Source organism: Agaricus bisporus (genome assembly GCF_000300575.1).
Source record: "Agaricus bisporus var. bisporus H97 unplaced genomic scaffold AGABI2scaffold_7, whole genome shotgun sequence".
NCBI lineage: Eukaryota > Fungi > Basidiomycota > Agaricomycetes > Agaricales > Agaricaceae > Agaricus > Agaricus bisporus.
In genome coordinates, this window is record NW_006267370.1 from 104,607 (window position 1) to 126,952 (window position 22,346).

General features: G+C 50.4%; 4 protein-coding genes and 1 non-coding gene across 5 annotated transcripts; 1 reads left to right on the plus strand and 4 right to left on the minus strand.

Moving 5' to 3' along the window:
• Positions 1 to 2,600: 2,600 nt before the first annotated feature.
• On the minus strand, positions 2,601 to 2,673 carry AGABI2DRAFT_t77. Its single transcript has one exon. It is a non-coding gene; the product is annotated as a tRNA-Cys (tRNA).
• Positions 2,674 to 4,846: 2,173 nt separating this feature from the next.
• Positions 4,847 to 5,419, plus strand: AGABI2DRAFT_43108 (hypothetical protein; the record flags this gene model as incomplete). Its single annotated transcript, XM_006462234.1, has 1 exon — positions 4,847 to 5,419. A coding segment is annotated over one exon (573 nt), but the record flags the coding sequence as incomplete, so codon positions are not given.
• A 5,254-nt stretch (positions 5,420 to 10,673) lies between these two features.
• AGABI2DRAFT_119187 (hypothetical protein) lies at positions 10,674 to 11,108 on the minus strand (the record flags this gene model as incomplete). Its single annotated transcript, XM_006462266.1, has 1 exon — positions 10,674 to 11,108. The coding sequence occupies one exon, from the start codon at positions 11,106 to 11,108 to the stop codon at positions 10,674 to 10,676; it is 435 nt and encodes a 144-aa protein (XP_006462329.1).
• Positions 11,109 to 15,458: 4,350 nt separating this feature from the next.
• On the minus strand, positions 15,459 to 15,830 carry AGABI2DRAFT_72108 (hypothetical protein; the record flags this gene model as incomplete). The annotated part of the gene is made up of 1 exon (XM_006462267.1): positions 15,459 to 15,830. A coding segment is annotated over one exon (372 nt), but the record flags the coding sequence as incomplete, so codon positions are not given.
• A 1,265-nt stretch (positions 15,831 to 17,095) lies between these two features.
• AGABI2DRAFT_45129 (hypothetical protein) lies at positions 17,096 to 17,509 on the minus strand (the record flags this gene model as incomplete). Its single annotated transcript, XM_006462237.1, has 1 exon — positions 17,096 to 17,509. A coding segment is annotated over one exon (414 nt), but the record flags the coding sequence as incomplete, so codon positions are not given.
• Between the last annotated feature and the right edge of the window lie 4,837 nt (positions 17,510 to 22,346).

Consider the following 22,346-nt stretch of genomic DNA (forward strand, 5'->3'; position numbering starts at 1 on the left):
TAGCTGCAAGAGCAATAATGAGGCGTAGTGACGCAGGACGGAATGTAGGGGCAAAGACCTCGGTGAAGTCAAATCCAGGACGTTGGGAATAGCCTTTGGCAACGAGACGAGCCCGGTAGCGCTCAATTGAGCCGTCGGCAAGTCGTTTGACTTTAAAGACCCAGCCAGAGTTGACTACCTTCTTGCCTGGAGGCAATTCCATTAGTTCCCAAGTTCCGTTAGCCTCGAGATTGAATATCTCAGTGTTACAAGCCTCAGTCCAGCAATCCGAGTCAGGAGACTTCATAGCTAGTCTATAACTCCGGGGATCAGCACCCGAAACGGCTCCAGCAAACTCGACTTCACAGTACTCCGAGTCAGCCAGCAGAGCAGCTTCGTCGTCAGAGTCAGAGTCATTACCAGCTAAGTCTGGCTGTTTGAGCTTCCACCACTGGCCAGGAGGCTTCCGAACTCGCCCAGTACGTCTAGGAACGTGAGGGGGCTCAAGAGGGCCTCCGGCAGTAGGAGGAGTCACTGGGAATGGTGCATGGATTTTTGGAGGAGTGACTGGAGGAATCACAGGAGGAATGAATGGAGGAATTACTGGAAGTGGTAGAGGTAGAACTGGCTTCTCTTCAGGAGGAACTGAAGCGGACGGAGTGGGAGTCTTAGGACGAGCAGGAGGGAAGTGATTATCACCCCCTTCATCCTGTAGAGGTGGCAGTCCCGAGTGTGATAATGTATCATCAGGAATTGGTAGTGACTCTGGTAGGCAAACAAATGACGGGACAGCCTCGAGTTGGGCTTTAGAAGTGCCCGGAAAGTACCTCTCATCGAAATCAGCTCTCTCGGAGATCACGGTTTGCTTTGTGACTGGGTTGTAGAATTTCCAGCCTTTGTAGCCAGCCGGATAGCCTATAAAGACATGTTAAACGTAGAACGATAGCGGTTGCAGTGGCGATCCTAACGAGCCTAGAAGCGAGTCAATCGGATAGGAACTGACTGAGCAATCCCAAGAACAAACTGTGGATACACTGTAAGAAGCTGTATTGTGTTCTGATAACTTGTACTCACCTGTGGATACACTGTAAGAAGCTAAGGCCTCTGAAGCGTCCACAGGGGAGTTCAACCATACATGACTAAGCTATCATGTGACTACAACACCCGGATATCTCTAAGTCCATCAATAGCCAAATGTAGACTGCTTGCTCACACTCTAACAAGACACACTTCTCGTAGTGAGGTTGGAGAGAATTGTGCTTATCTCGTTGTACATGGACATAGGAAGTGCACCCCCAGACCCGGAGATGTGAGACATTAGGTTTTCGCTTATAGAAAGCTTGGAAGGGAGTAGTGCCCGAAAGTGTTAGAGTGTGAGCAAGCAGTCTACAAGTGTAGTTGGTGGACTTAGATATATGCGGACGAGTTTAGTCACATGATAGCTTAGTCATGTATGGTTGAACTTCCCTGTGGACGCTTCAGAGGCCTTAGCTTCTTACAGTCTGTCCACAGGTGAGCACAAGTTGTTAGAACTCAATACAGCTTCTTACAGTCTGTCCACAGTTTGTTCTTGGGATTGCTCAGTCAGTTCTTACCCGTTCAACTCGTTTCTAGGCTTGTTAGGATCGCCACTGCAACCGCTATTGTTCTACTTTTAATAGGTTATGGGCCCCGGCTTCTAACAGCCTTCAAAACGCGTTTTTTGTCACTGTCTACCATTTTCCCCTCTATATCTCAACTTCTATCCCTTCCCCTGCACTCAAATCGACGTCTATGGCCTCGCAATTGCGCACACACGCTTCCTATGCCTGGGACACCGCTTCGACGCGTTTTGGCGCGTCTCCGACGCGTCTTAGAGCCTCTACATCGACCACAACTCCCTCTGGCAGCCATACACCCTCTCCACACTCTCTGGGACCGATTTCCGGCCCTAAGAACGCGTCAATCGCTTGTTCCTTTTGTGGGAGGGTAGGGCACATGCCTAGGAGGTGCAGGAAGCGAAAGAACGCGAAAAAACGCGCTCAGGAGCGCTCCAGACTGCCTGGAACATCTAAAAGTAATGTCAAAGGGCCACTTGGCCATCTGAGTGGGATAGGTGCAGCTCTTCCAGCTGTCAACACACCACCCACTCCTCCTGGGGATGTTTCTACTGGTTCTGGCTCTCCTGGCTCTGATATTCCACTGAGAGCATCCGCTCTTGGTGCTTATTCCTCTCCCTCATCCTCTCCCTCACCATCCTTGCCACTACAGCTTGATGCTGACTTTTTCTGGCTGGCTGATACTGGTGCTACATCCCACATGACTCCTCACCGCCATTGGTTCAAATCCTACTCCCCTCATCGCATCCCTATCCGTCTTGCTGACAACTCTACTGTCTATTCAGCTGGTGTAGGGTCGGTTGTCTTTCAACCGGTGGTGGATGGAAAAGAGACTAGAGTGGTCGAGTTCACAAGAGTCCTTCATGTTCCTGACCTCAGGAGTAATCTCTTATCATGTCTCTACCTTGCCCGACACAAGGGCTTCAATATCACTATCTCTGCTCAATCTATTGACTTCCAATGCAAAGGGATTTCGCTTTTCATGGCCACTATCCATTCCAACAACTTGTCAAGATAGAAAAGTGACCACACCAGGGTTTGAACCTGGGACCATCCCAATTGCACTAGGAAGCTCTAACCACTGAGCTATATGATCTTGGTATATAGTAGCTAAGACGTTATATGTATACATCTTAGGCCTAGAGGTGGAACCCACGACTGAGGGCCTGCTGCAGGGGCTGAGGCACAGTACAGATTATGTGAGAGCACAGAGCTCCGAACTGTCAGGTGACTTGTCCTGTCATCACCTAACACAACTCTGCTGAGCTCGACGGCTCAACTCTCACTTCGGAGGCCGCTTTTTCTGTCTCCACTCTCCCAGTTGACATCTTGCTATGGCATCGCCGCTTTATTCATCACAACTACGCTGATGTAAAGTCTATGATCAGTAAGGAACTAGTTACTGGCTTGAAACTCGAGTCAAATTCGCCTCCTGATGCTATCTGTGAGCCCTGCCTTGCTGGCAAGATGCATTCCCATCCTTTTCCCTCCTCTTTGAATTACAATCGCTCTCCTCTTGAGCTTGTGCATTCAGACCTTCACGGACCGCTCCCAGCCTCTACTCACTCAGGCTACAAGTACTGGATTACCTTCATCGACGACTCGACACGTTTTCGGGCAGTGTATCTGCTTAAAGCAAAGTCTGAGGCATTTGAAGCGTTCAAAGTCTACAAATCCTGGGCTGAGACTCAACTCGGAGTCAAACTGCGAGCTCTACAGGATGACAAGGGTGGCGAGTATATGTCTAAGGCTTTTCTAGCCTTCACACAGGAAGCTGGCCAGACGCTCCTTGACCTCTTACCACTACCTTCCTCTTTTGGAAGTCTCAGTGCTAGTCGTCTAGTAGTAGCAATACATCGTCCGCTATGCCTCGCAAAGCTAAGCAACAGTCTACACCGGCCCCCGCGCCACACCCGTATCGTCCACCGTCTCAGGCGCCGTCACCGCCCGCCAATCCGACCGCCACTCGCCTCACTGTCTCTGACATTGAGGTGCTACTCGACCCGAAATATCAAGGTCAAATTACGCTCCCTACCTTTGGGTACGACTCGCAGGAGAATAGAGCAATCATGGACGCCGTCCGCAACCGGGGTATTGCCCCCGCGGTCGCCATCGCCAACGCCGAGGCTAGCGCTATAGCCAAAGGTAATGTCAAAGGGCCATCTGGCCAAGCTTCTGGGATCGGTGCAGCCCCTCCGGCTGTCAAGACACCGCCCAGTGTCCCTCCTCCCCCTCCTCGTGTGCCGACGCCTCCGCCGCCGGTGCCCACTCGTCCCCCTTCCCCTCCTCGCGCACCGTCGCCTTCGGCTTCGGTGCTTTCCTCGAAGCGCCCCATCTCGCCGGGGTCTTCTTCTTCCGGTCCTTCTGTCGCTGCCATTTCGGTATGCGGCAGTGACGACTCCTCTATGGCTCTCGATTACGAGGCTGTCACTCCCCGTCCCGGATCCCCTGCTAAACCGGTCGACAACAAACTAATTGTCAAGGATTTACATGAAACCATTGACAGTACATTCGACATCATCGCCCTCTTCGCCAACTCAAAATGGAGAGAGCATTTACTCAAAGAAACCCCGACACTTATGGACGACGACCTTGAAGATGTTCATAAACACTTCCTGCACAATATGAGGGTACTCGCCCCACGTATCCGTGCCAATCTCCCAGCAGTTGAAGCGCCTGCATCCGCAGTTGACGCACCTGCTACACGTGTAAATCCGCGGGACGCACAGCCACCCGCTGATTCAGCAAAGTCCAAGCCGCCGAAGAAGAAGGTCCGGGTCGATCCGGCTCCCTCCTCTGACGTCACCCCTCCGGCAACGGCCCCACTCATGGAAGTGGATGAGCCGGCCGCTCCACTACCAGCGTCTGGGAAGGCGCCCACCAAACCCCTTCCCGTTCCAAGTTCCAAGCGCGCGCCTGCACCCAAAGACGCTGCTCCCGTTTCCTTCCGCGCTCCTTCGGCGCCTCGCAAGAGACGCCAAGGCAAGCACACAGCACACGGCGCTTCGCGCCGTGCTATTATCCTGACGCCACCAGCGGACTCTCCGGTTACAGCGGCTTCATTCACACCCGAGGTTATTAACAACCTCAACAAATTACTTAAGAGTGACGTCAAGTCTGACGTCATTCTCACTCATGCATCGGTTGAAGGCAACGGCATTTGTATTGCCGCCTCCCGCGTCCCCTCCCCCGCCGAAATCGCGTTCGTGCTCAAACACGTTCGGCGGATCTTCCCGAGCCCGAACGTCCCCATCGGTCACTCCCCCATCACGTCGACTTCGTACCTGAAGATCGTCGACATCCCCCACGTGCCCGCTTCTTCTAAGGAGTGGGCGCTCAAGCAACACGAGGCGTTCAGTAACGCCCTCAACAAATCCCCGGTCGGCGCTTCGCTGGCCAAATTAATCAAGCACAAGCCGCGCTTCATGCGCGCCTCGCCCCATTCAGACTCATGCTGGGCATGGGTAGATATTCACGACACAGTGTCGGGATCCAACGCTCGGCTCTACCTTTCCAAGTTCATCTCCGTTGGTGGAGTGAACTGTCAGATCAAGGGCGCTCGCCCTCACTCCGGCTCCGTCCACTGCGCTCGTTGTCAGCGCTGGGGCCATCACTCAGACCAGTGCCGCGCCAAGTGCGCGCGCTGTCCACTCTGCTCCGGCCCCCACACAGAGGCCAATCATCTCAAGTGCGTCGACGCTAAGCGCGTCGACTTACGCCAATGCGCAAACTGTACCGCGGCGAAACGCCCAGCGGACAAGCGCTCACATTCCGCTACGGACTCGAAGGTCTGTCCGTTTTGGAAAAATAGGTTCGATCGCGCCTGGCTTAAACGCCAGTTCCCTGCGCGTTCGACTTAATGGAGTACAGACTGCCGTCGCCGGGTTGGGTCGGTGGATTCTGATGGGGAACTGGGAAGGTTGCGTAGAGGTTTAGGAGGGAGAACGGTAGTGGTGAGGACCAAATTCTCTGAGGATCTAAAGTTACGTCAAGTATGCCTCAATTTTTCATCTTCATATTCGATATGTCTATTCCGCAAAAGGGACTGCGAGTGCTCTAGTGCTACGGTATTATGTAGGGTGTATTGGCTGACTGTTTGGTTTTATCCCGGGTCCCCTTACGTATGTACCAACGTTTCGATTTGTCTTTTCTTTTCTGGTTTCCTTCTATTGATAGCGCTTGACCTCGTCGCGCTGGATACGGTTTTGTAGATAGAATACTGTTGTTCTGGGCCTCTGTAAACTGGCGAGTGTAGTAAGCCGCGGGAACGTGTCGTGACACCCGACGTACGAGTAGTATTGAAATATACTTACGTTGATTACAAAAAAAAAAAAAAAAAAAAACACAGGAAGCTGGCATCGAGAGGAGGCATTCTACTCGAAATAGACCTCAACAGAATGGACTTGCAGAACAGGCTAATAGGACTATGGGAGAGAGGATCACGGCTATGCTCTCGGAATCTCGGCTACCTGGGTCTTTCTGGGGTGAATGTATCTCGTCTATGGTCCATCCATGTCTGGAATATGCTTCCTACTGCTTCGCTTTTGGGCACTACTCCCTTCCAAGCTTTCTATAAGCGAAAACCTGATGTCTCACATCTCCGGGTATGGGGGTGCACTGCCTATGTCCATGTACAACGAGATAAGTGAAATTCGCTTCAGCCTCACTATGAGAAGTGTGTCTTTATAGGCTATCCGGCTGGATACAAAGGCTGGAAATTCTACAACCCAGTCACCAAGCGAACCATGATCTCCGAGAGAGCTGATTTCGATGAGAGATACTTTCCGGGCACTTCCAAAGCCCAACTCGAGGCTGTCCCATCATTTGCTTGCCTACCAGAGCCACTACAAACTCCTCATGATACATCATCACACTCGGGACTGCCACCTCTACAGGATGAAGGGGGTGATAATCACTTCCCTCCTGCTCGTCCTAAGACTCCCACTCCGTCCGCTTCAGTTCCTCCTGAAGAGAAGCCAGTTCTACCTTTACCACCTCTCCCGTTGATTCCTCCAGTAATTCCTCCATTCATTCCTCCAGTCACACCTCCACAGATTCATGCACCACTCCCAGTCACTCCTCCTACTGCCGGAGCGCCTCTTGAGCCCCCTCACGTTCCTAGACGTACTGGGCGAGTTCGGAAGCCTCCTGGTCAATGGTGGAAGCTCAAACAACCTGACTTAGCTGGTAATGACTCTGACTCTGACGACGAAGCTGCTCTGCTGGCTGACTCGGAGTACTGTGAAGTCGAGTTTGCTGGAGCCGTTTCGGGTGCTGATCCCCGGAGTTATAGACTAGCTATGAAGTCTCCTGACTCGGATTGCTGGACTGAGGCTTGTAACACTGAGATATTTAATCTCGAGGCTAATGGAACTTGGGAGTTAATGGAACTGCCTCCAGGCAAGAAGGTAGCCAACTCTGGCTGGGTGTTCAAAGTGAAACGACTTGCCGACGGCTCAATTGAGCGCTACCGGGCTCGTCTCGTTGCCAAAGGCTATTCCCAACGTCCCGGATTTGACTTCACAGAGGTCTTTGCCCTTACATTCCGTCCTGCATCACTACGCCTCATTATTGCTCTTGCAGCTAGAGAAGGCTACAAAATGCGTTCAGTCGACATCTCCTCTGCCTTTACTTATGGAGAACTCGAAGAGGAGATCTATATGCGCCAACCCGAGGGCTATCACATTGGTAGTCCTAACATGGTCTTTCGGCTCCGTAAATCCCTCTATGGTCTCAAGCAGGCTCCTAGGCAATAGAATAAGACACTCCGGAGTGTTCTTGAAGGCATTGGCTACTCTAGGCTGCGCTCCGACAGCTCCATCTGTTGAACGTAGAATGTACGCGACGCAGTGGCGAGTCTAACGGTCCTAGAAACGAGGCGATCGGACAGGAACTGAATGAGCAATCCTAGTGACAACTGTGGACAGACTGTAAGAAGCTGTATTGAGTTCTAATAACTTGTACTCACCTGTGGACAGACTGTAAGAAGCTAAGGCCTCTGAAGCGTCCACAGGGAAGTTCAACCATACATGACTAAGCTATCATGTGACTAAACTCGTCCGCATATATCTAATTCCACCAGTAACACTTGTAGACTGCTTGCTCACTCTAACACACCCCCTTGATCCAGCCAGTCTACTCAAGTCCTAATAGAGGAACAGCAAACTCAACTACCTTCTTTGCCACAGCCTTGGTAAGGATCTCGGCCACCTGCTAGTGAGTCGAAACATACAAAGGATCTATGAGTCCTTCTTCAACAGCCTCCCGGAGCCAGTAAAAGCGCAGGTCTAGGTGTTTCATGCGTCCGTGATGCTCTGGATTCTTGGCTACACTGATTCCTGACTTGTTATCAACGAAGAGTGTCGAAGGGAGTGTCGGAGGGAAGCCAAACTCGGTCAGGATATTCCTAGTCCACTTGATCTCTTTGCCAGCCTCGACGGCAGCAACAAATTCAGCCTCAGTGCTCGAGAGAGTCACAAATGGCTGGCGCTTAGAAGACCAGCCCACAGCAGCACCCGAGACTAGAGTCACATAACCACCTGTAGCTCGACCTGTAGCTTTGCAGGCTCCGTGAGAGGCGTCTGAGTAGGTAGTGAAGAGCTCTTCCGAGTCACTAGCTCGATAGACGAGTTTGTAGTGCATAGTGCCAATGAGATAACGGAACAAGTGCTTGACTGCAAGCCAGTGAGCTGAAGCTGGGTTCGAGTTGAACCTCGCGAGATAGGAGACAGCATAGGCAATGTCGGGACGAGTCATAGTGGCGAGATACTGAAGAGCACCTACAGCATTGAGGTAGGGAATTGACTTCATCTCAGCCTGATCCTCGAGTGAAGGAACAATGTCAGAGAGTTCAGATCCCGGAGCAAGTGGAGTGGATAGAGGATTAGCATCGTCCATATTGAAGCGTTCTAGGAGCTCCTTGATGTAGTGCTCCTGTGAGAGGGAGATGGAGCGAGTAGAAGAGTGCTGAGTGACCTGAATACCCAGCAGAAGTGTGGTAGACCCGAGATCACGGAGTTTGAAGTGTTTGGACAGCTCAGAGACAGCCGAGGCCATGGCAGTATCACTTTTCGAGACAAGAGTAATGTCGTCAATGAATACTGGCACAATGACCTTGATGTCACCTTTGGAGTAGATGTAGATGGAGCTGTCGGAGCGAAGCCTAGAGTTGCCAATGCCTTCAAGAACACTCCGGAGTTTCTTATTCCATTGCCTAGCAGCCTGCTTGAGGCCATAGAGGGATTTACGGAGCCGAAAGACCATGTTAGGACTACCAATGTGATAGCCCTCGGGTTGGCGCATATAAATCTCCTCTTCAAGTTCCCCATAAGTGAAGGCAGAAGAGATGTCGACTGAGCGCATTTTGTAGCCTTCTCTAGCAGCTAGAGCAACAATGAGGCGTAGTGATGCAGGACGGAATGTAGGGGCAAAGACCTCGGTGAAGTCAAATCCAGGACGTTGGGAATAGCCTTTGGCAACGAGACGAGCCCGGTAGCGCTTGATTGAGCCGTCGGCAAGTCGTTTGACTTTAAAGACCCAGCCAGAGTTGACTACCTTCTTGCCTGGAGGCAATTCCATTAGTTCCCAAGTTCCGTTAGCCTCGAGATTGAAGATCTCAGTGTTGCAAGCATCAGTCCAGCAATCCGAGTCAGGAGACTTCATAGCCAGTCTGTAACTCCGGGGATCAGCACCCGAAACGGCTCCCGCAAACTCAACTTCACAGAACTCAGAGTTAGCTAGCAGAGCAGCTTCGTCATCAGAGTCAGAGTCATTACCAGCTAAGTCTGGTTGTTTGAGCTTCCACCATTGACCAGGAGGCTTCCGAACTCGCCCAGTACGTCTAGGAACATGAGGGGGCTCAAGAGGTGCTCCGACAGTAGGAGGAGTCACTGGGAGAGGTGCATGGATTTGTGGAGGAGTGACTGGAGGAATCACAGGAGGAATGAATGGAGGAATTACTGGAAGTGGTAGAGGTAGAACTGGCTTCTCTTCAGGAGGAACTGAAGCGGACGGAGTGGGAGTCTTAGGATGAGCAGGAGGGAAGTGATTATCACCCCCTTCATCCTGTAGAGGTGGCAGTCCCGAGTGTGATGATGTATCATTAGGAAGTGGTAGTGACTCTGGTGTGCAGGCAAATGACGGGACAGCGTCGAGTTGGGCTTTGGAAGTGCCTGGAAAGTATCTCTTGTCGAAATCAGCTCTCTCGGAGATCACAGTTCGCTTAGTGACTGGGTTGTAGAATTTCCAGCCTTTGTAGCCAGCCGGATAGCCAATAAAGACACACTTCTCGTAGTGGGGCTGGAGAGAATTGCGCTTATCTCGTTGTACATGGACATATGATGTGCACCCCCACACCCGGAGATGTGAGACATCAGGTTTTCGCTTATAGAAAGCTTGGAAGGGAGTAGTGCCCGAAAGCGAAGCAGTAGGAAGCATATTCCAGACATGGACCATAGACGAGATACATTCACCCCAGAAAGAACCAGGCAGCTGAGATTCCGAGAGCATCGCAGTGATCCTCTCTCCCATAGTCCTATTAGCCCTTTCAGCAAGACCATTCTGCTGAGGCCGGTTCCGAGTTGAGTGACGTCTCTCGATGCCGGCAAGCTCAGTTTTTTTTTTTTTTTTTTTTTTTTTTGTAATCAATATAGTATATTTCAATACTACTCGTACGTCGGGTGTCATGACACGTTCCCGCGGCTTACTACACTCGCCAGTTTACAGAGGCCCCTAACTACAGTATTCTACGCAAATGTATCCAGCGCGACGAGGTCAAGCGCTATTGAGAAAGAGAAAAGAAACAAAAACAAAACAAATCGAGATATTGTTACAAACATAAAGGGTCCCGGGACGAAACCAAGCAGTCAGACAATACACCTTACATAGTAACGAAACGTTAGGGCACACGCAGTCCCTCAATGGAAGTAAACATATCAAATATGAAAATGAAAAATTGAGGCAGACTCGAAGTCACTTGAAATCCTCAGAAAAAATGTTCCTCACCACTACCGTTTCTCCCTCCTAAACAGCTACACAACCTTCCCAGTTCTCCATCAGTATCCCCGACCCAACCCAGCGACGGTTCTCTGTCCTCCATTAAGTCGAACGCGCGGGGAACTGGCGCTTCAGCCAGGCACGATCGAACCTATTTTTCCAAAACGGACAGACCTTCGAGTCCGTAGCGGAATGAGAGCGCTTGTCTGCAGGGCGTTTGGCCGCGGTACAATTTGCGCATTGACGCACGTCGATGCGATTAGCGTCGACACACTTGAAGTGATTGGCCTCGGAATGAGGACCAGAGCAGAGGGAGCAGCGCGCGCACTTGGCACGACACTGGTCGGAATGATGGCCCCAGCGCTGACAGCGAGCGCAGTGGACGGAGCCGGAGTGAGGGCGAGCGCCCTTGATCTGACAGTTCGTGCCGCCGATGGACACAAACTTGGAGATATAGAGGCGAGCATTGCTGCCCGCCACTGTGTCGTGGATATCGACCCATGCCCAGCACGAGTCAGAGTGAGGCGAAGCGCGCATGAAGCGCGGCTTGTGTTTGATTAACTTGGCCAGCGAAGCGCCGACTGGGGATTTGTTGAGAGCATTAATGAACGCCTCATGTTGTTTGAGCGCCCACTCTTTGGGAGAGGCGTGTTAAACGTAGAACGATAGAGGTTGCAGTGGCGATCCTAACGAGCCTAGAAGCGAGTCAATCGGATAGGAACTGACTGAGCAATCCCAAGGACAAACTGTGGATACACTGTAAGAAGCTATATTGTGTTCTAATAACTTGTACTCACCTGTGGATACACTGTAAGAAGCTAAGGCCTCTGAAGCGTCCACAGGGGAGTTCAACCATACATGACTAAGCTATCATGTGACTACAACACCCGGATATCTCTAAGTCCATCAATAGCCAAATGTAGACTGCTTGCTCACACTCTAACACACCCCCTTGATCCAGCCAGTCTACTCAAGTCCTAATAGAGGAACAGCAAACTCAACTACCTTCTTTGCCACAGCCTTGGTAAGGATGTCGGCCACTTGCTCGTGAGTCGAAACATATAAAGGATCTATGAGTCCTTCTTCAACAGCCTCCCGGAGCCAGTAGAAGCGCAGGTCTAGGTGTTTCATGCGTCCGTGATGCTCTGGATTCTTGGCTACACTGATTCCGTGTGATGAGAGCAATCCTGCTTTACCTGAATACCCAGCAGAAGTGTGGTAGAGCCGAGATCACGGAGCTTGAAGTGTTTTGAGAGCTCAGTGACTGCTGAAGTCATAGCTGCATCACTTTTCGAGACAAGAGTAATGTCGTCAATGAAGATAGGAACAATGACCTTGATGTCACCTTTGGAATAGATGTAGATGGAGCTGTCGGAGCGCAGCCTAGAGTAGCCAATACCCTCGAGAACACTCCGAAGTTTCTTATTCCACTGTCTGGCAGCCTGCTTGAGGCCATAGAGCGATTTACGGAGCCGAAAGACCATGTTAGGACTACTAATGTGATAGCCCTCGGGTTGGCGCATATAGATTTTTTTTTTTTTTTTTTTTTTGTAATCAATATAGTTTATTTCAAAACTACTTAAAGGGTGCCATGACGCGTTCCCCGTACTTTTCATCACCTGTACTTAACTACTCTACGAGTCCGTATCCAGCCGACGAGGTCGAAGCTATAAGAACAGAAAAAGAAAAAGAAAGAAGAGAAAGTTCGAATCTGAATACAAGTACACTCAAGTAAGCAAAGAAACAGAAACGTTCATACACGAGATAAAAGAAAAATAGTCCTCTCCTACCCCTTTTCAGCACCGCCTGCGACACAGGCTTAGTCCCTCTCTCAATCGCGTGGAAGATATCTCCCCATCCATCATCCATCTCCCACACGTTCCAATGTCTCACGAACTCGATCGACTCGTGCAAGAAGATCGGTCCGGTCAACGGAGGAAGTCTTTTCTTCTTCCTCCTTTTGTTTTCTTCATCTCTGGCCAACTCCAGCTCTTTCCTGTATGCCGGCCAGCTCTCATCTGCATGTCGCGGAAGTTCTGACGGTTCGAAACTAAACGCTTGGGGATTGTCTTGGAGGAAGAGGATAAGTCCTCGTATCGTAGTGATTCCATCCAAGTCATAATGGTTGATCCGTCTCACGAACAGAGAACAGACCATGAGTAAATGTTGCCGCGTCTCCGGTGATTTGAGATCGCATTGGCACGCTTTGTAAGGTTCATTAGGAAAGAACCTCACTCTGTATTCACCAATCGGTGCATGATTACACATGACTCGCATAAGACGAGCAAATAATGGCGAATTGTTGGCGGCCTTGACTCCTTGATAAGTTTGGAACCATGGACCACCTTGAAGGTGACTTGGAAGTACTTCATTACCTTCCTTGTCGTTGATTTCATACCAACTGTTACCTTTGAAACAGGTTTTGATATGATATGGTGAACTTTGCATTTGCGAGCGGACCGAAGGCCCTGAGCGCGTTCCTATACCATCCGAAGACGGCATGTGTGGTGGCGGCCCGCATTGAGTGTTCCCGAGTCCTGAGCGCGTTCCTATACTGCCCGAAGACAGAATGTGTGGTGGCGGCACGTTGGATCCTAACGAGCGGACTAAAAGTCCTCGGCGCGTTCCTCTACTATCCGAAGACAGCATGTGTGGTGGCGGCTCGCTCGGCGTGCGGACTCCTTGGAAACCAATTTGCCATAATTGAATGGCGTCTCGCGTTGTTTTCTGCCTAGTGTAATGATAGGAGGCAGATTGAGGGAATTGAAGAGAGCGCTCTGTGAACGTCCTCGCTTTTTCCGCTTCGTAGTATGCTCTTTGAGCCAACGGCTGTAGCATTCCCGAGTCCTCAGTATAGGTACCCGGAGCCGTGGCCCACGATTTGTTAAAGCCTCGCACTTCCATATCGACTTCTGGGAAGTCTGTGGCAATCGCATCGAAGGCTAGGGATACAGCAATGGAAAGCTGTGATCCGAGCGGTTTGGAGTTGGTTGACATCAAGTTCTTGACTATCAACTGGGACGTAGTGTAAAGGACAACCTTAGAAATAGGCCATCCCTTCTGGAGCTTCTTGTGCGCTTTGACTAATGCCAAAAATGTAGACCATCCGACTATAGTTTCTTCATTGACGCGCCTTCCGGCGGCCCTCGTTTTAGATGTAACGGCTCGTCCATTGAAAACAGTGACGAGCGCGATATGCGAGTGAGTTCGATGTGATATGGATACGTTAGGATCGAACTTGTGTTTGACGCCTGCTGTGAACAAATGCAAGGCATTAGGTTCCTTTACGGGTGCAAGATTCAGGTTGTTGTGGTATTCGTCTCTATCTTTACAGTTCTTAGGCATGAGAACAAACTTGACTTTATCTGGATGTCGGTCCACAAGACGATGTCCAGGTTTGATGTGTTCAGAGAGGGGGTCAAAGATCTCTGAGGAAGGGTTATCGATCACCGAGTCTAATGGAGACTTGATGACGTTGCGGATCGTCTTGGACTTGCGTTCCAAGGCGTTGGGATGAAGTGAGGATCCTTTGGCTTGTCGCCGCTCTAGTAAAGAAAGAACGGGATGATGCGGATGAAGCGTGTTGATGCGGATGACCGATCTTTCAAACAGCTTCTTGAGTTGGAGGTGGAGAGGCATGAGACCAGCCACGGCCGTCATGGCTCCCATAGGAGAAGTTCGAAACGCGCCTGTAATCCAGCGCGCTCCTTGGTTGTGAGTGAGACGGAGCATCTTGATGTTGGTTCTAAATGCTCTCGTCCCCGGTTTATACCAACAGCGTAATCCAAATGTCGCTATTGGCTGAATGCACGATATGTAGAGGAGGCGTTTCTGTTTAGGCGTCAATCCTCGGTTGGAGTTTCCAAGCGACTTCATGCAGCGAACAGCAGAGACCGACTTGGTAGAATAGAATTTGACGTGATCGCGGAAGGTTAGATTGCGATCGAACATGATCCCGAGATATCTCCATACGTCTTTGGGGACACATGGAGACTCGCGAGTGAAGGGGGCCACACCCAAATTGATGCTAGGGTTTGGCGAGTTTTTGTTACGGGCGGAGTCCGCAAAATTGAATAATTCCGTCTTTGTATGTTCCATAACCAGGCCGAAGTCCTTGAAAATGGAAGTCATTTGGGCATACGCCTCTTTTAGAGTGTCATGAGTGTTCATTCTACAATCCCCCGTAGCAACAAGAAGTCCATCGTCTACAAAAGAAAGAAAAGAAGTTAAAGGAAAATGAATGCGGTCCTCCTCGTCTTTGACCCATTTGTCCAGTAAATGAAAACACGGCGCTATATACAAAGCAGAGAGTATAGGCGACAGTGCGCTACCTTGTCCAACTCCTACATTACTGTCGAATAAAGGAGAAGTGATATTGTCTATGGAATATTGAGTTTTTCTTCCTACTAAATAATCAGAGAAAAAAGAAACTACACTAGCCGAAAATCCAAAATGTTTGAAAATTTTAGAAAGAACGTTATGATTTAGAGAAGGAAAGAATTGTGCTACATCAAAAGCCAAAACTGAAGTCACCTTTTTCTTTGCCCACGCCGTACGGACATGATGTGTCAGTGCGACTGCTGCATCCTCTACTGATCTCTGGAGAATACCCCCCGTTTGACAAGGATGGATAACGCCAGCTTCAATACTTTCAAACTGAAGCCTCCGCGCAATCATTTTTTCGATAAGTTTCCCCATCGTATTAAGAAGAACGATAGGCCTAAACGACTTAGCCTTATCGTATGACGGTTTGCCCGGTTTCGGAATGATCACCGAAATGGACTGTTTGAAGTGTTGAGGCCAATATCCTGTATCAAAGCAAGAATTGGCTATCTTTGTTACGAATTGGCAGACTGTGTCGTCTGTCGCAAACCGCTTCCACAATCTCCACGAGACATGATCTGGCCCGGGTGCCGTGTTCTTGGCACAATTCTTGAGCGCGTCGTGAAATTCTTGAACAGAGAACTTCACCCATTCCCTCTCCTTGAACTCCTCTATCTCTCTGTACATACTACTGACATCCACCTCTCTGTTGTCCGCCGCATTGTACGTATTGTGAAGGGTCTCGAACAACTTTTCTTCAGTATTGCACGAATTTCCCTCACTATCTAGGATCGCCTCCACCGCCGGCATCTTCCTCTCTCTAGTCCACGGCATCAAATCCCATGGTCTCTTCCTGTCACTTGCCATATTGTGAATTTGTTTATCAAAATACTGGCGTCTAGCTGCACGCAAAGTCCTCCTCATCTTGTTGCGCATTTCTCTGTTTCTTGGCCCTCCATTATCCCCCATTTCCTGGTACGCCTTCTTGCAGTCCTCATTCCACCACTTCTTACCATGGCGGCTTGGTTTTCTCTCCTCTGAATATGCCTCCCATGCTCTTTCGAACGCCGTGGACACTCTTCCCATAGTTGTTTCCAATTCCTCCGCTGATTCAGAAACATTCTCTATCATTCTGCCTAAATCCCCGCATATCTGTGCTACGTAGTCATCCTCCTCTTCTGACCACGCTTCGATCTTCCGCTTACATCTCATTTCTGGCTCACTCCCCGAGATTGGTACCTCTATTTGAAGAGGTCGATGATCTGACCCCCACCTCTCTCTGTCATCCACTTTAACCTTGTAATGGAATCCTTCCTGGTTGATCAGGGCTGCCGAAGCCGCAACAAGATCTATGACCGACGCCCGAGAATTTTCATCATCAGGTATTCTCGTCGGTGTTCCTCTATTAAAAGGGTGAACATACTGAATCTCCAGGTCTGTGAACAATTCCTGAAGTATCATGAAGGGAGAAGAGGGTCTAATTTGGTTGACCGCTCCTTCATCCCACGTACGATCTTGGATGTTGAAGTCTCCTGCACATAAAGATATCCGTGGCAGGGTTTCCGAGATTCGTCTAAGTTCATGCATTGCCGCATGTGTTTCCCCATCATTGTAAACATTGAGGATATTGAACTCGTGAGGAATACTCCTGCGAGGTTGTGGAAGATGCAACGTGACTAAAGATGCGTCCCGATGTTTGATGATGTCTGACCGGAGTTGTGGTTTGAAAACATCCAGTCGCCTGTTGATGTATGTGAGCACTCTCCTAGCTGCTCTATCTTCATCTCTATTGTCAAAAGCTTCCGTAAACGGACGCCACGAGTTGTGTAAAGGAGGGCCGCACGCCACGTCGCCCTCCTTATTCTTGGTAGATGGTTGCCTCCTCACACCCTTCCACCCCGGTTCCTGGAGCATGATGATGTCCACATATCCGGCACATTTGTCTAATACAATAGAAGTGGTTTCCCAACTTTTACGTACGTTGAATGATAGAATGGTTAAGTTTTGTAACGACCGTGGTGCAGATGATTTAGGTCTGCTAATAGAATTAATGTTTGTTTCCGGTGTACTATTCATTCAGAGGAAGAGGGGATTTCGATTATTTGCTCATCATCGAGTTGACGAGCTTGATGAATGGTGCGACGTCTATTGTCGCGCTTTTCTCGTTCAATAGCCATATCTGTGGCACGTCTTTGGTCATGCCATGAGATATTGTTTTGGTGCCGTTTGTATGTGCACTTGGTAGAATCGGCGGTGTGATTTCCCTTGCAATTAATGCATTTTATTTCGTGCTTGCATTCACCTGTCCAATCCTCTCTCTTCCTTGCCGCTCCACAACATGTAGCAAAGACGGTATGGTTCTTGGTCATGTGAGGCTGACCGCATCGGGCGCACAGCTGATGGCTGAGGCGACACCTGGATGTACCATGGTTCCATTTCCAGCACTTCTGGCATTGTGGAACGAACTCTCTCTGCCTAGCATATTCTACTTTAATTAGTTTACCCCGAATATGATATACTTTATTGACTAGTTCTTTAGTACGCGAACCAGTCTTCGAATCCCATACATCTACAAATGCCACTGCCATGTCTTTTGATCCTCGAGATCGGACAACGGCAGGCTTCCTAACACATTCCAGGCCACGGAATTGGTCGACAGACCCCATGGCTTCAATGACTTGATCACCCGTAAGGATGTCCTCCGGGCGTTTGTTATATTGAGAAGTATAATAATCGAAGCCCTTTAGAATCAAGTGGGCTACCGACTGTGGCGCGTTGGGCATATCGCTATCCCCTTCAGGGAGCTCAGCCTCCAATGCTTTATACAATGAATCCCTAATCAATGTGAAACCTTGCTTAGACGGTACAAGATTGAGATAGAAATGAACTACATTTTTAAATAATCGCCCATTCTGAACCCTCATTTGAGACTTATTGAACACCAGATGTTTGTTAATGGCATCCACAACTTTACCCATGTCACCGAAACGCTCCGGCTGAACGACATGGGAGAATGCAAATTGGGCGGACTTCCGATTGAGTCCTCCCGTGATTCCTTGGGCGGCTTTTTGGGCCGCAAGCGCCTTCTTCGACTTAGGCACTACAACTTCGTTTGAGCTAGGTGGTGTGTTAACCACCGGAGCAACTGCTTTCAACGCATCCTGCATTGACATTTCCGGACACTGCTCCTTCAAAGCCATAGCCCATTGAATCGTCTCATTCATAACGATGGGGGCTGGCGCGGTAGGCGCAACAGGTGCTTTCGCAGCCTGAGCGTAAGATTTCGGGACCACACGTGCCGCAAAGGCACGTGCGTTGTTCTTGGCCTCACTGCTTCGAGAGGAAGCGCCGGGTTTGGTGTGGAAGGGGACAGGGGGGGGACCGGATCGGGAACCTTGCTCTGCTGTGACGAATGCTCCTGACTTACCTGGAGCATTCTTACCACTCATGGGCGGGTTCTGCGGGGCGTGACTCCCGCTCGCGTCTCTGACCCTACCAGCAGCAGTGACTGCATTGGCGGACGGGGCGTTACTCCCGCTAGCGTCTTTGCCCTTAGCTTGCCGGCGGTTACCGGACTCGGGCATACGGGGCGTTACTCCCGCTCGCGTCTCGTTAGTCGCTGACGGCTTGGAATCCACCGCCAGCTTGTACGGCATATAGCTAGTAACTGGCTTACCTTTCTGGCCAGTTTTGAGTTGATGAATAAACGGTTTGGGTACCGCACTAATCTTGATTGGTGACGCGACCACCGGCGAGATGGTGATCGGATGTTGGGGGGTTTGGGGGAGGGGCGGGGCCTTTCCTTTTCCTTTAAGGGCGGCCGGAATCCTTGCCGGAGATGGTGAAGCGTCTACTTCCATAGGAGTAGGAACACTTGTTGAGGTGTGAACCGGAGTCGGTGCGAACGTGACGTTCTTTACCGGAGGGGGAGGAGAAAGAGGAGGGATGTCGACTGGTGTGTGATAAGTCGCCGCTTCTCTGATAGCTGTAGCAATGGACATATGTCCAACCTTGACTTCGGCCCATTCGGAGTTGATGATTCTACTCACGAAAAGTGCCAATTCCCTCGCGATGACTTCCGGGTTGGTTGCCATCCTGGGTGTGATACGAGCCATACTATTAAGTATCTCGCTCAAATTAGACCTGAAGCCTCCAATCTGGTCTTCAGTGAATGTCCAGGGTTCGGACGGGAGTGCAGGAGATGAGGCGGGAATCTCTTCATCGACAATTTCACCAACAATATCCTTAGACTTGGTGATGTTCGACTCAAATTGTTCAGTCGTCATATTGACGCCATTCATGATGTGGGCGTCTGTGTCGTTAGCCGCTCTAACTTTGAGCGCGTAAGCTTCGGCCTCGGTAATTTTCATTACCCGAGGCGTGGTTGGAGTCTTGTCCAAATCTGGCAAGACCTCATGGGAACGGGGAGGAGTACACGCGTTCTTGAGCGCCGGATGGTCAAGAAGCGCGGGGGAGGGGGTAGGGAATCCGTACGTCGTTTGAGACGCATCGAGAGGGGAGGGGAGCGGCGGAGTCGTCATGAGTTCCGCGGGGGGGGTCGAGAACTGATTCCATAGATTGGACTCAGATTGGCTAGGTACGGCGGCGGCCTTTGCGTCGTCATTTTCTTCGTCACTGCTTTCTGCCACTTCCTCATCCTCATCTGAGTCCTCAGCATACTTCCTCCTTCTCATAGCTAGCATCTCTTCCCTGATCTCATCTAGCTCCTTCTCATACTCCTGCGACGTAGGAACGATTTCTTCATCCGCTCGTTCCATGAGCGTCTTCTCTTTTGCAGCGATTTCTTCGAGTCCTGCTTCGATAAAGTTTTTCCTTCTCGGTTTAGGTGTACCAAGAGACTTGATGGATGATTTCGCAGCGCTGAATGCTCCTGCAACCATGGAGCGAGTGCTGCGCTTTGACATTGAACTTCTGACTGAGCCCGTCGGAGACGGCGGGCGGGAAAGGCGGGGCGCGGGGTAGGGGCGGTCACGGTGGTCGGCCATGCCTGCGTACGCTGGAGGGGTCGCGAGATATCAAGCGTTATCCCTCAAAGAATATATGTATTCCAACTAAGACGCTCTTCCACACCAAAGTCCCAAAAGGGAAGGTGGTGGTATAAGATCAAGAAGGAATGTTGGCGCATATAGATCTCCTCTTCGAGTTCTCCATAGGTGAAGGCAGAAGAGATGTCGACTGAGCGCATTTTGTAGCCTTCTCTAGCTGCAAGAGCAACAATGAGGCGTAGTGATGCAGGACGGAATGTAGGGGCAAAAACCTCAGTGAAGTCGAATCCAGAACGTTGGGAATAGCCCTTAGCAACAAGACGAGCCCGGTAGCGCTCAATTGAGCCGTCGGCAAGTCGTTTCACTTTGAACACCCAGCCAGAGTTGACTACCTTCTTGCCTGGAGGCAGTTCCATGAGTTCCCAGGTCCCGTTAGCCTCGAGATTGAAGATCTCAGTGTTACAAGCCTCAGTCCAGCAATCCGAGTCAGGAGACTTCATAGCTAGTCTGTAACTCCGGGGATCAGCACCCGAAACGGCTCCAGCAAACTCGACTTCACAGAACTCAGAGTCAGCCAGCAGAGCAGCTTCGTCGTCAGAGTCAGAGTCATTACCAGCTAAGTCTGGCTGTTTGAGCTTCCACCACTGGCCAGGAGGCTTCCGAACTCGCCCAGTACGTCTAGGAACGTGAGGGGGCTCAAGAGGTGCTCCGGCAGTAGGAGGAGTGACTGGGAGTGGTGCATGGATTTGTGGAGGAGTGACTGGAGGAATCACAGGAGGAATGAATGGAGGAATTACTGGAAGTGGTAGGGGTAGAACTGGCTTCTCTTCAGGAGGAACTGAAGCGGACGGAGTGGGAGTCTTAGGACGAGCAGGAGGGATGTGATTATCAACCCCTTCATCCTGTAGAGGTGGCAGTCCTGAGTATGAAGATGTATCATTAGGAAGTGGTAGTGACTCTGGTAGACAAGCAAATGACGGGACAGCCTCGAGTTGGGCTTTAGAAGTGCCCGGAAAGTATCTCTCGTCGAAATCAGCTCTCTCGGAGATCACGGTTCGCTTTGTGACTGGATTGTAGAATTTCCAGCCTTTGTAGCCAGCCGGATAGCCAATAAAGACACACTTCTCGTAGTGAGGTTGGAGAGAATTGTGCTTATCTCGTTGCACATGGACATATGACGTGCACCCCCATACCCGGAGATGTGAGACATCAGGTTTTCGCTTATAGAAAGCTTGGAAGGGAGTAGTGCCCGAAAGCGAAGCAGTAGGGAGCATATTCCAAACATGGACCATAGACGAGATACATTCACCCCAGAACGAAGGAGGTAGCCGAGATTCCGAGAGCATAGCAGTGATCCTCTCTCCCATAGTCCTATTAGCCCGTTCAGCAAGACCATTCTGCTGAGGCCGGTTTCGAGTCGAGTGACGTCTCTCGATGCCAGCAAGCTCAGTAAAGCTTATGAAGGCCTTAGACATGTATTCGCCACCCTTGTCATCCTGTAGAGCTCGCAGTTTCACTCCGAGTTGAGTCTCAGCCCAGGATTTGTAGACTTTGAAGGCCTCAAATTGTTAGAGTGAGCAAGCAGTCTACAAGTGTAGTTGGTGGACTTAGATATATGCGGACGAGTTTAGTCACATGATAGCTTAGTCATGTATGGTTGAACTCCCCTGTGGACGCTTCAGAGGCCTTAGCTTCTTACAGTCTGTCCACAGGTGAGTACAAGTTGTTAGAACTCAATACAGCTTCTTACAGTCTGTCCACAGTTTGTTCTAGGGATTGCTCAGTCAGTTCCTATCCAATTGACTCGCTTCTAGGCTAGTTAGGATCGCCACTGCAACCGCTATCGTTCTACGCTTAACAGGTTATGGGCCCCGGCTTCTAACAGCCTTCAAAACACGTTTTTTGCCACTTTCTACCATTTCCCCCTCTATATCTCAACTTGTATCCCTTCCCCTGCACTCAAATCGACGTCTATGGCCTCCCTACGCCTGGGACACCACTTCGACGCGTTTTGGCGCGTCTCCGACGCGTCTGAGAGCCTCTACATCGACCACAACTCCCTCTGGCAGCCATACACCCTCTCCACACTCTATAGGACCGATTTCCGGCCCTAAGAACGCGTCAATCGCTTGTTCCTTTTGTGGGAGGGTAGGGCATATGCCTAGGAGGTGCAAGAAGCGAAAGAACGCGAAAAAACGCGCTCAGGAGCGCTCCAGACTGCCTGGAACATCTAAAAGTAATGTCAAAGGGCCACTTGGCCATCTGAGTGGGATAGGTGCAGCTCTTCCAGCTGTCAAGACACCACCCACTCCTCCTAGGGATGTTTCTGCTGGTTCTGGCTCTCCTGGCTCTGATATTCCTCTGAGAGCATCCGCTCTTGGTGCTTATTCCTCTTCCTCATCCTCTCCCTCATCCTCTCCCTCACCATCCTTGCCACTACAGCTTG